Source organism: Cynocephalus volans, chromosome 1, assembly GCF_027409185.1.
Source record: "Cynocephalus volans isolate mCynVol1 chromosome 1, mCynVol1.pri, whole genome shotgun sequence".
NCBI classification, from domain to species: domain Eukaryota; kingdom Metazoa; phylum Chordata; class Mammalia; order Dermoptera; family Cynocephalidae; genus Cynocephalus; species Cynocephalus volans.
This window is the reverse complement of record NC_084460.1, coordinates 208,379,087-208,395,731: the sequence shown is the minus strand read 5'-3', so window position 1 is coordinate 208,395,731 and position 16,645 is coordinate 208,379,087. Positions and strand designations below refer to the sequence as shown.

Sequence of the window (16,645 nt, the reverse complement as noted above, 5' to 3'; positions counted from 1 at the left end):
TATCACTTAGGCTGTGACTGTAGTGTATGAATTTTGAGTGCAGTAAAAGGATGAGATATAAAAGTGGAGACAAGGGTGATTGAGTCTATGGAATAATCTCTACAAGATCCCAAGGAATCTCTGACAACCCTCTTTGGTGGGTAGGAAGATGGAGGTGGAAATCAACACATAATAAACACCCAGATGGGGCAGTTACTATGCTAGGTACCTTCAAATACTTCATACCATTTAACTCTCCAACCAAAAACAGAGCTTCCAACATGTGCCTGAATTCCAATTTATAGGTAAATAGACATTTTTGTACAGGAAGATTAAGTTACTTGCCTAAACAGCTGCAATTTGAATCTATATGTTCCCGACTTTAAAGTGGATGCCCCACTGGAAACTCTACTATGCTGCCTCTCAGAGCAGTGGAGGAACTATATATATTAGTCACTGAAATCTTGGTGCTATGACTTACCATTGGGTTTCCTGATGTTCTTTGCTCTCATTTATTCAGGAAATGTAATTTTATTATTGGATATTGTGAGTGATGCTCTTTACGGAAGTAATTATCAATTTCCCTTAGCCACATTTTCATATACCCTGGCCATTGTTTTCAGCTCTGCCCTCTTTAGGATCTTACAGCTGAGTTCACAGATGAACCCCTTTTCTATGCTGAGTTCTGCCTAGTTCCTCACACAATCCCCACTAAGGCAGGGAATTACCAACAACCTCAGCACACTCACTTATGAATAGTTTAGAAATGAGCTCATACCTTAGTCCCAGTGGTCCGGTCTCAGGACTTCTAAAAAATTGCTTCCAAATATCTTTGGTTGACAATCAGATCTAGGTCTTTGTATTTCCTTTTTCCACCCTGATTCCATGATTCCTCCAACTTGTGATTCTTTTTCCCTTCTCTTTCCCTGCTTAGTGCCTAACCATATACCAGCATTCCTCCCAAGGTCTTTACTCCAAATTTCTGACACTGGCCATGTGATAAATTATAACCATCTTTCAGGATCAGAGTTCCATCCTAAGTCAGCTCCACCCTCTCCTGCTACACAGTCTTGCTGCTCCTTCCCTCCCATGGACACATGCTTGGTCCCTACCTCAGTCACCTCTATTTCCATTTGCCTGGCTTCAACTGCTGTCTGCATTCTTTGCCACTGTGCATCACTTAACCCATTCAGACCTTGTGACCTTGTGACAGTGATTGTTATCTGTTCACCCAAGGTTCATACTCCCTCTCCTCCAAAGTGTAACACTGGCTGAGAAGTGACTGGTCACGCACAAACAACATTTCCTTCTCTGCCATCTTGCCTTGAATTGGGGACACAGAACTAAATTTTGACTAATAGAATAAGTATAGAAAAGAAGTATGTCACTTCCATCCCAGCCCATAAAAACCTCCACAGAGCCAGCTGATGTCCCACCATCCAGAGAAACTTTTTTATGATAAAGTGGCAGAACCTCTCTCAACCTGTGTCCTCGACTGACTGTTCAAAGCAGAAACTACCCCTCTCTTTATTGTGAGTGAAAAATAAGTCTCTAATCTCCTATGTTAAACCACTGTGCTTTGGGTTTTACCTGACAAAGTAGTGAGCTTTACTTACATAATACATACTTCTTTCCCAAACTTCTGAAGCCAACATACTTTCAACTGGTTGAGCTTATGACCTTCTAAATAAGCATAGTCCCACAGGTCCTGCAGACCCTGTGGAGTCTGCCATTGTCATCAGGTCAGTTCTGCAACCTCTGCCAAGCCCTGCTGAACTGCCAGGAGGCCACTTCTGTCTCTCTTCTCCTCTGTGCCAGCCTCACGTTGCCTTCTGATGGCCACAATGCCTCGTGCCACTTATCAAGCTATAGCACCCTGAAAAATATTTTAAAAGCTGAACTATTTAGTGGGAACAGACATAGGGAACTCAAATACCTCCATGGCCACAGGTCTGTGAACACTCCGTCCAAGCCGTCCACCCTGAGAGCTGACAGTTGACCACACACTCCACCAAGCAGGGAATGCTCATTCTCTGGGGCTTCTCCAAATTACGCTGCAAATGAAAATGAAATACAACTTCACTGAAAAAATCACACCACTGTCAAATCAAATCACCATCTTTCTATAGGGAAGACTGTCCTTTATTCTGTGATGATAACCTTTCCACATTTTGGTGGGGAAAAAAATATTCTTTCTCATATAAATTGGTGGCAATCATAGAAAATGGTTGTCCTTTTTTCACAAAATAAAAAAATTGTCAGCCCAAATTTCTTTTTATAAAACCCTAAACTCTAGAATAGACCTGCTAGTAGGGTGCTTGGAAAGCAGGAGATCACATGACACAGAGGTCTGTCCTGCTGCTCAGCCAGCAAGGAACCTGGAGGACACCTCAGTGCTAAATTCAGGTAACTTGTGCTTCCAGATGGCCAAAAGTACACAGAGAGCTTAAAACTAATAGTTAACTAGGTTGATAATAAATAAAATAAGAATAAAAATAAGATCAATAACCCATCTAAAGTCCATAAAAAAGACCAACTGAACTAAAAACACAATCACGGTCTTAATCGGGGGACAGGTTGGTTATACAATTTATTTTCCTCTTGCCCTCTCTGAAACCAGAATCTAGGCAAAATATATATTTTTAATGGCCAAGATAGAAGGGGTCTTAGCTAAAGAGTAAATCACCTAAGAAACACAGAAAGAATAATGAAAAATTCTGCTGTAGGAATCACACACTGTTTGTGTTCTGAGGAAAACTCTGACATTCAAAATGTTCAGTGTTAGCAATAGCCACATCAAGCTAAAATTAGTGATTACAGCATGATGAATTGCCAAGTAGGTAAAACAGAAATTACCACAAAGGGATCTGTGATCCATTTGAGATATATGTTATTCTAGTTAGGTTAATGATCTGGGACTTTTTAAGCTGACATTCTTTAACTATCTGCTGGCCATATACCATTTGGAAAGCAGAGAAACTCATTTTCTATTAGTGACTAGTTTATATCTTCCTGTGTATTAAAAGAAAATATTTATTACATACACTAAATGTAAGATTTTAACTTATTTGGAGTTGTAGACTGGTGATTTATTTTTTCCTGAGGCAGACAACTTCTTGAGAGGCAGGTTAAATGAAATCACTGACACCTGGTGGACAGCATTCTGTCCTGTATTAGTCAGTTTTGGAATTTCAGTAAATGGAAATCCAATTTCAAATGCTCTGATCTCAGGATTGGAGTCCTGGTCTATGGCTGTACTGTTGGTTTAGAGAACATGTTGTGACAATACTTAGGATTAAGTCAGGATAGGTGAGGAAGGTTTTATTTTGTTTCTATTTCTATTTCTGTTCTCTGTCTATGTTAGGAGAAATGGCACCAATCTTCATTTTGCCAGTTTTTTAAAGAGGTTTCTGTGGAAATCTGAGTTAACTGGCCCCATATTTCCAATTTATTCCAAAGATTGTTTCAAGTGATTCCTATTGTGGTCATCTTTATTTCTATTAAGCTACCCCCATAGTGGTTTTCATTTATACATTGGGAAAGGAATGACAATTTCTTTGGAACATGTCTGACTACAATTTTTGTCCAAACTCCATTAGTTTGTCACAGGAAAAAAAAAAAAAAAAAGAAGGCAATAAAATTTTTAAAAATTCAGAACCTTTTAATTTAAAACCTTGTAGAGAGACATTTTAATGTAGATTGAGAAGAAAAGTTTGTGCTGTATATCTAGTAATCATTTGCTAAGCAAATTAGCAGATTAATCTAATACCAAGTGTCAGTGTTCATCTTACATGCAAGGGACAGTGTTTATCACATATGCAAATGAGTCACCTGCCCAATACAAAGAGTCGTACCTAAATACGAAAGCCACCCAATGTCAACCGTTTGTTGACAAGCATGTACAGATAAGATCTTTAAAGTAAAAGAAACATATATGTTTTAATAATACCATTTCTTTAGTGCAAAATGATGATCCTAGTCATTTTGAAATGGGTAGATGATCTCAGAGCTTAATAGGGATAGAAAATTCACAAAGAGTAAAATCTATAAAAAATAAAAATGACCTATCCCAGTCATATTGACTAAGTCCAAACTACTGAAACTGTACTACACTAGTACATTTTACCCTAACTGAACCTAAGCTGAGATGATAAGAAATCATCTATATCTATCATCATGAAAGTTGCAGTTCAATATTAAGCAAAACAAAGCCTTGGGTGTGAGACCCAAATATGATCAAATTACCTGCTCACACTGGTCCATGCCAACCAGCTTGCCGTCACTGCGCACACAGCTCAGCAGGCGGGTTCTGACGCCTTGACCACAGGTGACGTTTTCACTTAGCTGGCACATGCTCCACTCTACAGGCATAGGATCACCCCCACTGAGTTTCAAAATTATGACCATGTGAGCAAAATACAGCAAATCTTTGATTATGTGCATCGGTGAAGAAGGATAGTGCATATATAATCCTACAACCATTTCCAAGTGGCTTTGGAAAGCATCATGCAATTTCTTTATGGCAAAATAAACTAAATAAACAAAGAAAAGCAAGTTATATTCCTAAGTTTCCTTTCCAGAGGGAAAGAGCCAAAAAGTTCATTAGGAAACCATTTCACAGTTGGTTGGGATAGGAGAGGAAAGATGTTACTTAGGATGATAAAGACTCGGTTTGTAATCAACTATTAGCTGGGGATAACTGAGAGAGAAAATAACCCAGAAGTGATGCCAGTTGCTATGATCTGAATGTTTCGGCCCTCTGAAATTCACATATTGAAATCTTAACCCCCAAGGTGATGGTATTAGGAAGTGGGGCCTTTGGGAGGTGATTATATCATAGGGCAGAGCCCTCATGAATGGGATTAGTGCCTCCATAAAGGAAGCCCTAGAGACCTTGTCGGCCCTGTCCACCACATGAGGACACTGCAAGAAGGCACTCTGTATGAGGAGTGGGCCTTTGCCAGACACTGAATCTGCCAGCACCTTAATCTTGGATTTCCAGCCTCCAGAACTGTGAGAAATAAATTTCTGTTGTTTATAAGTCACCCAGTCTATGGTAATTTATTATAGCAGCCCAAATAGACTAAGACACCAATCTTTGACGTAAACTTGAAAATGTTTTCAAGGAATAAATCCAATCATCTAAACCATTTGGTATTTTCGATATGGTATAAACAAAATAAATGCCCCAGAATAGAGAGAAGGAAAGACATGAACTGTTACAGAAACTCTAATTTTTTCAAATTATTCTATCATGAGAGGTTTTACAGATTTGGCTAATCACATTTCAAATCAGACAATGGAGAGTTAGAGTAAATTATCCCACAATTACTTTGATCCTTAAAAAATTCTTATTGTTGGCGTGGGTAGAAAGGGAGATCCTTGATCATATACAAGTGAGAACCATTTTTAGAAGATTTTCCGTATTTGGTAGATGATCCCAGAATTTAACAGAAGTAGAAAATTCATGCATACTAAAATCAATCTTTTAAAGATACTGTCTTCCAATAAAGCAAATTTTATTGTATTTCTGAAAAGTAACTATAAAAAATAAGAATTTTAAATAAAGGGCAAATATACTAGGTCATCTTCATCTACTAAAGACAATCTGCAGCCCCAAAGAACTCATACAAGGTTTTCTACATGAGGAATCTCAGCAGTGCCAAAGTAGCTGCAGTGGGGAATTTTTTTTCAGAAAAGGCAATTGCTTTGCCTCTGAAGGCATGTAGAGGTTTTGTTGTCAGTATTGGATTTAACGCTGAGACTTAACATGGTTCCACATTTTGTGGCATTTACGTATATCTGCTGCTGCAGGGAATGACAGGTAGTAGATCAAAATAACTATAATAGTCCTTTGGTTTTAGACATTGAGCATTGTGGTATTCAGGAAAAACCTAAGCAGTGGCTGGATACCTAGGCTGATGTGATTGCCAGTGCCTCTAACACATCCCTGGCCAGTCAGGTCTGTCATCCATCCTCACTGAGACATTATAGAGAAAAGACCTCACCAGCTTAAGTTTCTGCAATAATAAAAGCCATGAAAGAGCCACATTCTATGACAGCATGATCACATTCTTCTCTCAGTGGTAAGCTATCCTTTGCTACTTTTTTGTTGTTGTTTCAGTTAATCATGGTTTAATTCAATACTACTCTGAGACGTTGACAACTTTTTCTAAGCATGTCTTACTACAGAGATTCCAGGTGGCCTTTGAATCTACTGGCCAAGCATGGACATTTCTTTCTGTGAAGGGACACTGGAAATATCAAGTTCTCAGCCTGTTGTGCAACACATGCACACATTCTACTCAACATCCTCAATCCCAAGAATGAAAACACACACAAACTCCCATTAGTTAATGTTCGGAGAAAATAGCAAGACTGTGGATTTCAAACGTACCTGTTAGATTGTACTGGAACTGGAAGCAATTTTCATTAAGGAGGCAGGGCCGCACCTGAGAGTCTTCAGCACACGTCCTTGAGCTCTGCGAAGGTCTCAGGAGATGACGAGTTCTTCTCTGCATTGTGTGGGGGTCGCATGACTGTGAACGTCAAAGAGCAGGCCGAGGTAGGCCCGGGATTAGGTCCACGTATATAACTACAGGAAAGAGACTATTGAGAGTGTTAAATACAATATTTAGAAAATAAAACCATTCTGTGATTCACTATAATTTTTTTTAACTTGATAACTTTTTCTTTGTCTTTGTTATCTTGAGGGCTACATTTCTATCTCCCATGCATAATTAAGCATGTGGAGACTATTTTCATCAATTAATTCCACTCTGTACTCTCAGTCTGCCACGAAGCAAGAGATCAATATATTTTGAATGTTTTAATGAATGAAAAAAGAGACACTGTCTCCATGACCTCAGATAGTCTAGTCCAATAGAAATAATTGCACAAAACTTTTTAATGAAAAAGCAATTTTTAAAACCTGGAACAAACAGGTATAGAGAGGGAATTATGAAATAAATACTGCGAATATTCCAGAACTTTTTTCTTATTGTGGAGGCCCTCTGCTCCACAGAGCATGAGACACTGCATACTGTTGACCTTTCAGCAAAATGTTTAAATGTAAACTCCAAAGATCTGCAAATATCACAATATCCGTATAATGCTCTAGAGCCAGGTGAACCTGCTTGCCACATCTCATCCTTCTTTTGAAACAATCTCCTTTCAACTGTTCTCCAAGCCCTATCCTTTACATTCTTCAGAACATTAACCAAGGCTTACTTCTTTCACAGTCTTCCCTCTAATAATGCCACGTTCTTTTCTTCCTTTTTGAGCAGCATTCCTCTCATGCTCAGGGATTACTTTATAGATTTGCTTCTAAACATGCACCTATACTTATATGCTACACCTGTCCCTATATTGTCATTCTTTGTTTCTTTCTTATTCTACCACCTTCCTTTCCTTATGAACTCTCTGAGGGCATAATAGATCATGGCTTCTACTTCTCATGTCACTCCCTGAAAATCTTAGTGTAAATTATACTTAGAAGTTTTTCAACAAATACCATTAAATAGGTTCACAACATGAGATTCCAGACCCTCAAATCTAAAGAGGCTCATAGACAGGAGAAATAAAAGTTTCTGAACTAAGATGACCAAGTCACCATTTACATAATTGGAATGTTTTATTTATTTTTTATTCATTTTACCTTTTCAGATATTGTAGTAAGCACACAACCCACACACTGAATTCTTGGCTATGAATCAAATGATAATGTTGGATTGTACTGAAATATGCAGGAATAAATGCCACAGTTTTTTTTTTCTAATTTTAAAAGTTTGGACAATTGAAACACATTTACTCTCCATGTGACTTCATACTTGGATAATCTATCAATACTTGTAATTTTACATTTAATTGTATCAAATTGTCTCTAGATAATCAACAAGGGCCACCAAAACCAAGCAATTACTCTTAATTATCTGCACATGAATCCCATGCTAAATGCTTACCAATAATTTATTACTATTTACCAATTAATTTGAGTGTTTCTTCTCAAAAAGAGGAATAGCAACTTAAATAATTTTTCAATGAATGAAAATGGAAGTATCTTCACAGATAGTCCTGACTAGGCTCTACTGCCTTTCTATCTTTAAAAACAATTACTGAATATCGGAAGCAAGTGAAGATGTGTAAGATTTATGTACCTACTTAGTCTAAGCCATCAAATAAAAGAGAAAATAAAATACATAAAAGATCAAATTATTATGTAACCTTGAATAATTTGCTTATATACTCTATACCTTAGTTCACCATCTAAACCTGCTGAGACAGGGGAGATGGGATAGCGTGTAATTTGATGAGACTTAAGAATTTCCTCCCTCAGATCTCATAGTCTCTCTGTCATTAAGTCACTGGACACGGTTTTAAAATATCCTTTGGAGCCCATCCTCATACCATATAAACTTTGATCTTGCTATAAATTAATATATTGAAACACAACTAATTTTCCTATGACTCTTTACCCATAAAAACAGGCATGGGGGGAGCATGGATGACTGAAATCCACAAATATGATCCAACTTAATCTTAGACAATATTTTCACACTCCACTTTGTAAAAATTACCTAGTACTGCAAGCAAGTGATAGATATATAACTGCTTCTCCTTATTTCTTTCTATTAGCTATTTACAGGAAGTCAGTGCTATTGTTTCTCTTTGTTTCTCTCTACTAGCTATTTATAGGAAGTTCACATAATAATAAATTAGCCTCAAGGGACATGTGGGGTAAGTTTAAGAAAAAGAAGAAAAAGGAGGCTTAAATCTGGATGATTTCTTTATTGGATTAAGACTCCTCAAATACAAACCTGGATCTCCTCTTCTCTAGAGTATTTATGTGAAGACATATTGTCAATTTCCTAAGCATAGAAATGAGAAAACAATGTGTGGATAACTAACCTAAAGTCAACTCTGGACAAGCTTTTATTATAAAAATCAATGTTATTTAGCTAAAGTTTATTTGCTAGGGAAGGAGAAGGAGATGACCAAAAAAGATAATCAGTCTCTAGTACATAAATCCATTTATGAGACTAGATTTAATTTATTACCTTTGTAAACTAGCACTTACCTTAAAGTTCAATCCTTCCTTATGGCATTGTGCCTTCACACCTTTTATCTCTACCAGCAAGACCTCTTGCCTGACCTGCATACTTCTATTCATATCCCTCAAAATGAAATTAGATGTCTCTTCTGTGAGCCTCCCCTGACTTCCTCAGAACTATAGTAAATGGCATCACCTCATCTAGTAAACATTTATGTTGCACTTATACATGTGTTGTTTTATGTGCATCCTTTCCTGTGGAAAGTCCAGGTCTTAATTTTCTTGCACATTCTGAGCATTGTACTGTGTTAGGCACAGAGTATGCAAATAATAAACATTTGTTGTAAAGGATGATTTGGTTCTTCCTGGGCAATAAGTCTGGCTATTTCTAAGATGTCATTAGCAGACAAATGGTCAACCCTACATTATTATCATACTGTCTGACTTTTTAGAGGAAAAACTGATTCCAAGTCTGCCAAAGAAAATGTTCAAGATGAATCTGAAACATTCTGTCATATCACATAGCAAGAAAGCTGACAAAGACCACCAGAGTCTTTATTGATAGGTTTGTAGAACACATTTAAAAGACTACTGCTCAGATAATCTGAGCATTAGCGTAGATGATAACTAAAAAGGATTAAAACACATCAAATTTGTTAAAATCAATGATTTCATAATGATACAAAAAAGTCACATGTGGTGAAAGCTGTTAAGAAAACTCCTTATTTTTGAAAACTGGTAAATAAAGTGTTAAAAAGCATTTTTCCTGCCTTCTTTATACTAAATGGGTCATCAGGTAATTAAGTAGGAGTTGAGACAAAATTTCTCCTAAAAGAAGTAATTACACAAATAAATGGGAAGGATGATAGAATTGAAACGTTACTATTTTGTATTTCCTAAATGATAAAGGGTCTAGTATTGACCATCAGTGATAGCTAAATTCACAAAAAGTGGTAACCATATATGGTGTGTTCCCCAATAAAGAGCACACCTTCTATGAAGGGGTCTTGCCAAAGACTGATGAAGCCTCAATATCAGTCTTGGAGATGCAATTCACAAGACAGAATGGGAATCTTTATAAGACAATCAGCCTGTTTTCCTCAACAAATTACTAAAAGGGCAAAAAAAAAAAAAAGAAAAAGAAAAAGAAAAAAGAAATGGGAGGAGAAGCTAGACTAAAAGAGATTTAAAGACATACCTAAAAACAGAGGCAGAACTAAGCTATAATGTTTGGCCCACTTAGGTTATAGCTATATAAGGAAAAGATTATCATAAAAGTCAGTACAGAGTTTACTTTTGAGGGGAGTAAAGAGGTTCTAATTAGGAGGAAGCTGTGAATCTCTTCAAGAGTAGTCTAGAAGGTTCTGCCTACTGGGTGGTTGTTACAAGGGTGTCTACCTGATAATGATTTAACTGTATATTTGTTTCATGTAGTTTTCTGTATTTGTTTTAGAATCAACAATTTTAAAAAGTAAATTAATTTCTCTCTTACCATCCTTGGAAAATTAAAGTTTGTTTTCACTGTGGAATTTGATAGTCTCCTGACAACAGTCCTTTCAAAGTGTGTTGTTTTCTACAGTATGTTAATAGTTGCCAAGAGAAAAAAACAGGGGTTCCCAGTCAAATGCATTTAGGAGACATTGAGCCAAAGAGTGCTAAACAAAGGTTTTTTACAGTAGAACAATATTTGGCTGAGTCTGCTATTAGTCATTAAAATCTATTTTCTGCTTTCTTCCTGGGAAGAGGATTGAACCATATATCCCAGCCTTCTTTACAGTTAGATATAAAGAAGGTAAGTAGCCGGCTATGTGTGACATTTCCACTCCTAATCTTAAATTCAACACACTATCCTCCATGCTGTCTACTCTCTCAGGGGGCTGGAATAGGGAGAATAAGAATGACTGGAAGCCAGGCTTGAAGATGGCAAACCTTCAATTAGCTGGGGCCCCAGAATGACAGCATGGAGTAGACAGTGTCCTTTCAGCACCTAGAAAACCCACTTAGAACTGCTTTAAGGGTGATCAGTACAATTATATTGCACTTGAGCCATTATAATTTGGGGTTATTTGTTTTTACAAATTATATGTAACTACTACACTCTACATTGTAAATCTCCAATAGGCTGAAACTTTTGTTTTATCAATTTAGCATTCCAAGTAACAGATTTTGGGTTGCAGATTTAAAATATATAAAATGATTGTGAAATTCTTTGTAAATTATAATGTCATTAATTTATTATCTATATGAATCACTTGGTCTCCTTGAAAACTCTTCTCTTAAGGTTTCCATTCACTTTAGACAAATAGTTTTTGAGAATACATTTTATGAAAGGCACCACACCAGTGAATAAAACATCATCTCAGGGTGGATTTTCTTTTTATAGTCTAAATTTTCAAGAGATCATACCTTGTCTCCCCAAAAGACTTACAATTACATTTAAAGAGAATATATTAGGGGGTTAAAAAGAAATACAGCTACTTCATCCTTCCTTCAAAAGTGCTGGGCTGGCCCCGTGGCTCACTCGGGAGAGTGCGGCGCTGGGAGTGCCAAGGCTGCAGGTTCGGATTCTATATAGGGATGGCTGGTGCGCTCACTGGCTGAGTGTGGTGCAGACCACACTGTGCCAAGGGCTGTGCTCACCTTACTGGTCAAAAGAAAAAAAAAGGGGGGGCTTATTGAGTTTTCCTCTAATTTACTAATTTGTGGTCTTGGAAGGTAAGGTGGCAGGTGAACAAAATTAGCCTCAGTCATCCAAAAAAGTGTTTTTTCAAACTTCAAAACATTGCATATCAGTGGGTTGTGAAAACCATATTAGTAGCTGATACTTTTATAGAATTTACTATGTGCCAGTCACTGTTCTAAGTTATTTAATTCATTTCATTCTCATAACTGCCTTATGAATTAGATATATTATTACCCCCACTATACTGATGCACAGAGAGGTTAAGCAAGTTGATCAAGATCACACAGCTAGAACGGGGAAGATCCAAGATTCCCATTAGTTTTGTGAATCCATGTTTTTAACTATGCCAATTTGGTTCTTAATTTAGTGTTTCAAAATCAGCACTTTTAAAACTAATAAGACTAATAATAATAAATAATAAGCTAATAATAGTAGAGAATATTTGTCATATATTCAGGGTAAGAATTATTTCATAAAACTCATATTTTTGTTTTTATATACTATACATACACATATATACACACACATATGTATGTAATATCCATAAATAAACAATGATGTGTGTTCTCTGTTTTGATATAAAATGTATTTCTTACAATAGGTCATGGTCAAAAATATTTACAAGCCACCAATCTAATAAAAAATCATTATCAAAAGAATTCTTCCATTAAATAGACTGTCGTGATCATTACTGCAAAACTGTGTTTTTATTATAAAGTTTTGTTTGTCTGCTTTTTGTTTTGTTAGTATAAGCTATAACATTTTAAAAGGTGGGTATTCACTCTATTTTTCTCTCTAGAGAGCAGTAACTATTGTCTTTAAATACTAGGATTAATTTTGGGATAAAAAAATCAAATAAAGATTGTTTTCAATCTAGAAAACTCACATTTGTTTTCAATTACATGTGATCAAAAACACAAATATAATTTTTAAATGTTAACTTGTAAGGCAAATTAATTTATTAAGCATATCCTTTCCATTGGAAATAGGTATGGGAATAGGTCAGTGTCTGTACCCTGTCTAGAAAAATGGGACCTAACTGGAGGGGTGCCTGAGTCAACTCTCCATGTATAGGAAGAGTGACTATATTTAGAATATTCCCTTTCTCAGGGTACTCTGTAACAGAAAGAATATGAAGTGCACTTAAAATTCAAAAACTGTTGTTCGCCACTTAGTCATGGACTAATACACATCAATATTGGCCATAAATTGGAAGAAGGGAGAACCCAGGTGGATACTCCACCAGTCGAGGTACTGAAAGTGTTCCAGTACCTGTGTCTTAACTCCTCTCTTCCAGTGACCTGGGCTGCTTTATCTTAGCATGTTTACCATGGACACTCTCAAGATTGCAACAGTTGTTCTCCAAGTGTGAACCCAGGGCCGGCAGCATCAACATCACCCAGGAACCAGTTAGAATAGTAAATTATTGGGCCCTATCCCAGATTCACTGTATCAAAAACTATGGGAAAGCAAAACAAAACAAAGCAAAAATCAACTCCAGGAATTGTGTTTAGTAATCTGTGTTTTAATGAGTCTTCCAGGTGATTCTTATGTATGCTCCAGTTTGGAAAACCACTGCCCTCAAGCCACTGTCTTGGAGCTTTATATGTACAATAACAGACTCCATTTCCCCATCCCCCAGCATCTTCCTCTAGTTTTTTCCGTCTCTGTTAATGGCATCTCCAACTATCTAGAGGCTCAGGGCAGAAATTTTGGAGTTATCTTTGACTCCTTTATTTTTCTCAAACCATACAACCAAACCCTGAGCAAATCCTTTCAGCTTTAACTTCAAACTAAAATGCTTAATCCATCCACTTCTCACCATTTGCACCATTTCTATGTTGGTCAAAGTCATTATCACCTCTCACTTATAACAATAACCTCATTACTGATGGCTCTTTCCATATGTTGAACCTGGGGGGCAGAATTATCCTTTTATTTATTTATTATATTTATTTACTTATTTTTTTTTTTTGGCAGCTGGCTCTTAAAGGGATCTGAACACTTCATTTTGGGGTTATAACACCATGCTCTAACCAATTGAGCAAGAATTATCCTTTTAAAATAGTGCAAGGCAGATCACTTAACTCCTCTCTTCCATACCCTTCCATGGTTTTCCAACTTACTCACAGTGAAAACCAAGTCCATTTCTATGCCCACAAAGTCCTAAGCAAACAGGCTCGGCGTGACCTCTGAACACTCAAGGCCTGCTACACCTGCCTACGCATCTGGCCCCATTCACCACTCTGACCTTGATATTCTTGGAGAACTCCAAACATTCCTTTGCCTCATGGCTTTTGCTCTTGCTGTTTCCTCTGCCTGAAATGCTCTTCCTCCAGTCCCTGCATGACTTGCTTCTTTACTTCCTTCAGATCACCACTCAAATGCTTCCCTATTATTAGAGAGGCCTTCTTTGACCATGCTATATTAAAATATCAATAACTCTTTCATGTCGCTCCTCATTTTCCTATACACATCTTCCTCTTCATATCATTTATCTCACCTGATATGCAATATTTTAAATTAATGCTTTTCAGTGTCAATTTTGTTTGTTTTAAATAATAGCTCTCCCCTCTATTAGAATGTAAGCTCCTTTAATCCTGGGACTTGATCTTGTTGATTGTTTTTATTCCCAGTACCAGGAATAAGCCCATGCCCATAAGACATACTCGGCAAATAGATTTTAACAGACAGTATATGTTAGTGAGTGATGACCCAGACTTGGCAAGGACAGTCTTGCCTTTTAATTGGCTTAAATAGAGAAAGCATTTATCACTTAGCCTCCCCAGGGCTTTGGGCTATTTCATGAGTTTAATGAGATTAATGAATGTAAGCATTCTGAATTCCTGGGAGTTTTGGATTTTGCAAGTGCAGTGCACTCTTGTTATTAATTCATTTTACACAGGTAAAAAGATAGCATACAACAAAGAAATATTTACTATGATATCATAGCAAACATGATCAGAAATTAAAATGCAGTAAACTAAAGTGACCGGGTCAATCAGAAAGACCAGAGATTTGGATTTCTGGATCCTGCAGTGATGGCTGCCTCTTCTGTCTCTTGCTATACTTACCCTAGATTTGAAGGGTCCAACAAGGCATGCAAGTCTGTGCATAGAACAATAGTTCCTTATAACTTTTGCTTGTCTTTTGAGAGATAAAATGGATAATAATGATGAAGACTCAAACCATATTCTATCCCCAAAATAACAGCCACAGGAAACATTTTAGAGTAGCAACACATGCCTAGTACTGTGCTGAACATTCCACGTTTGTTATCTCACAGAGCTTTTCAATCTCCCAATAAGCTAGGTGTGCTTTTAAATTCTTGTTTCTACAGATGATGAAATCGAAGCTCAAAGAATATAACAACTTTATAGTAGATGCTCAAGCCAGGATTTGAATGTGGAAGGGTTAATTTGCTCCTCAGTAACTGTTCCACTTGTAAAGTGTTAGTACTTGTGGAATACGTTGAGGTGAGAACAGTGGGTAAAACAACGCATCACAAAGCTGTATTGTGATTGCGATTATTGTAACCTGGAAAGCATTTAGTATGGACAATGGAGAAGAAGAGAGGGAACAGACGCAAGGAACTACAGTTTACAAGCTAACCAAAAAGCAAGGTAAATCACAGAGCAAAGAATGGGAGAGGCAAGCTAGGAACAGAACAATGAATAAGGCTTTCTGCCTGCCTTTGAGGAGCCCACAGTTCATAAAAGATGCTCCCAGTCTAGGGGCCTGGCTGGTCAGATTTAGAGAGTTAATTGGAAGGAGCAATGCCAGATACATGTCTCAGTATAATGGGACTGACAAGAGCAGGGGCAGAAGCTATGATATCATCAAGGTGATATAACATTGCTGGTAAGGCTTTGATGGCCTAATGTGCAGAGGAAGTTAGAATGATGCATAAATATTCAATAGATTTTTGCTTAGCTGAGATGTTTGAGTGAAGATTTTATCATGGCCAAGGACATCCCCACATAATCTTTCTGGCTACTGTTTTATGACACTGAGTTGTGAAGATGCATATTTACAATCCAATCAGAGGCTTGGAAAATATGATTGATGCGTGGCATGTCCAATCAGAGAATCTGAAGCTGTCACCTGTTTATATTACTGTTGGAGCTTGGGAATGAAGAAAGAAAAATGACTCAGGTACAGGCCAAAATACTGGCCAGCATTCTTCAAAAATGTCAAAGTCATTTGACACTGAAGGAGAAAAAAAGACTTGAGAGATTAAAAAGATGCGATCGTTAAATGCAATCCAGCCTGGATCCTGTAATCAAAGGAATACAAATAGTATGAAGGACATTACTGAGAACAGAGTAGTGTGGCCTGCAGATTAGCTGTAAGTATTGTATCAGTGGTAGATGTTATATTTCCTGAACTTGTGAACTATGCTGTGATTATGTTGGATAATATCCCTATACTTAGGAATGCATACTAAATTATCAGTATAAAGGGGTAAAAGGGATAATGCCTACAGATATGCTCAAATGGTTCCGAAAAAAATAACAGCTATATGTGTGTGTCTGAGAGGTCTGTGTAAAGACTGAGAGATAGAGATTAAAGATACAGAAATAGTGATAAAGCAAATGTGGTGTAAATTTTATGTAAATCTAAGTTTATTTGAAAAAAAATATTTTTCAATGAAGGAGAACTATAAATGGCACTGGAACATCAACATTCAGAAGACACTGATAAATATCATAAATGAAGCATACATTCATAACTATATACCACCCAGGGGGTCCTTAGGTGGCAATTGCTATCTGAATTGAGGACACACAGAGCCCTCAGTCTCAGTCTCAGTCACTTTCCCTCTCCCTCTGTTCCTCCTTCTCCTGCTCCTCCTTCCTGTGTGATGTTTACTTCTCTTTCTTCACTCTAAGCCCCAGCCATTCAAGGGCCAAATATAAAGCCAAGCCCAAGTA

General features: G+C 37.1%; 1 protein-coding gene across 1 annotated transcript in view; it reads right to left on the bottom strand.

The window, feature by feature from the left end:
- The window catches only part of THSD7B (thrombospondin type 1 domain containing 7B), a 691,892-nt gene that overhangs the window by 41,692 nt on the left and 633,555 nt on the right, over positions 1 to 16,645 (bottom strand). Inside the window, exons 17-19 of the mRNA XM_063077053.1 lie at positions 6,377 to 6,518; positions 4,225 to 4,340; positions 1,916 to 2,033 (exon numbers count right to left, since the gene is read on the bottom strand). Coding sequence (XP_062933123.1) covers positions 1,916 to 2,033; positions 4,225 to 4,340; positions 6,377 to 6,518 — 376 coding nt within the window. The remainder of the gene's footprint in view (positions 1 to 1,915; positions 2,034 to 4,224; positions 4,341 to 6,376; positions 6,519 to 16,645) is intronic.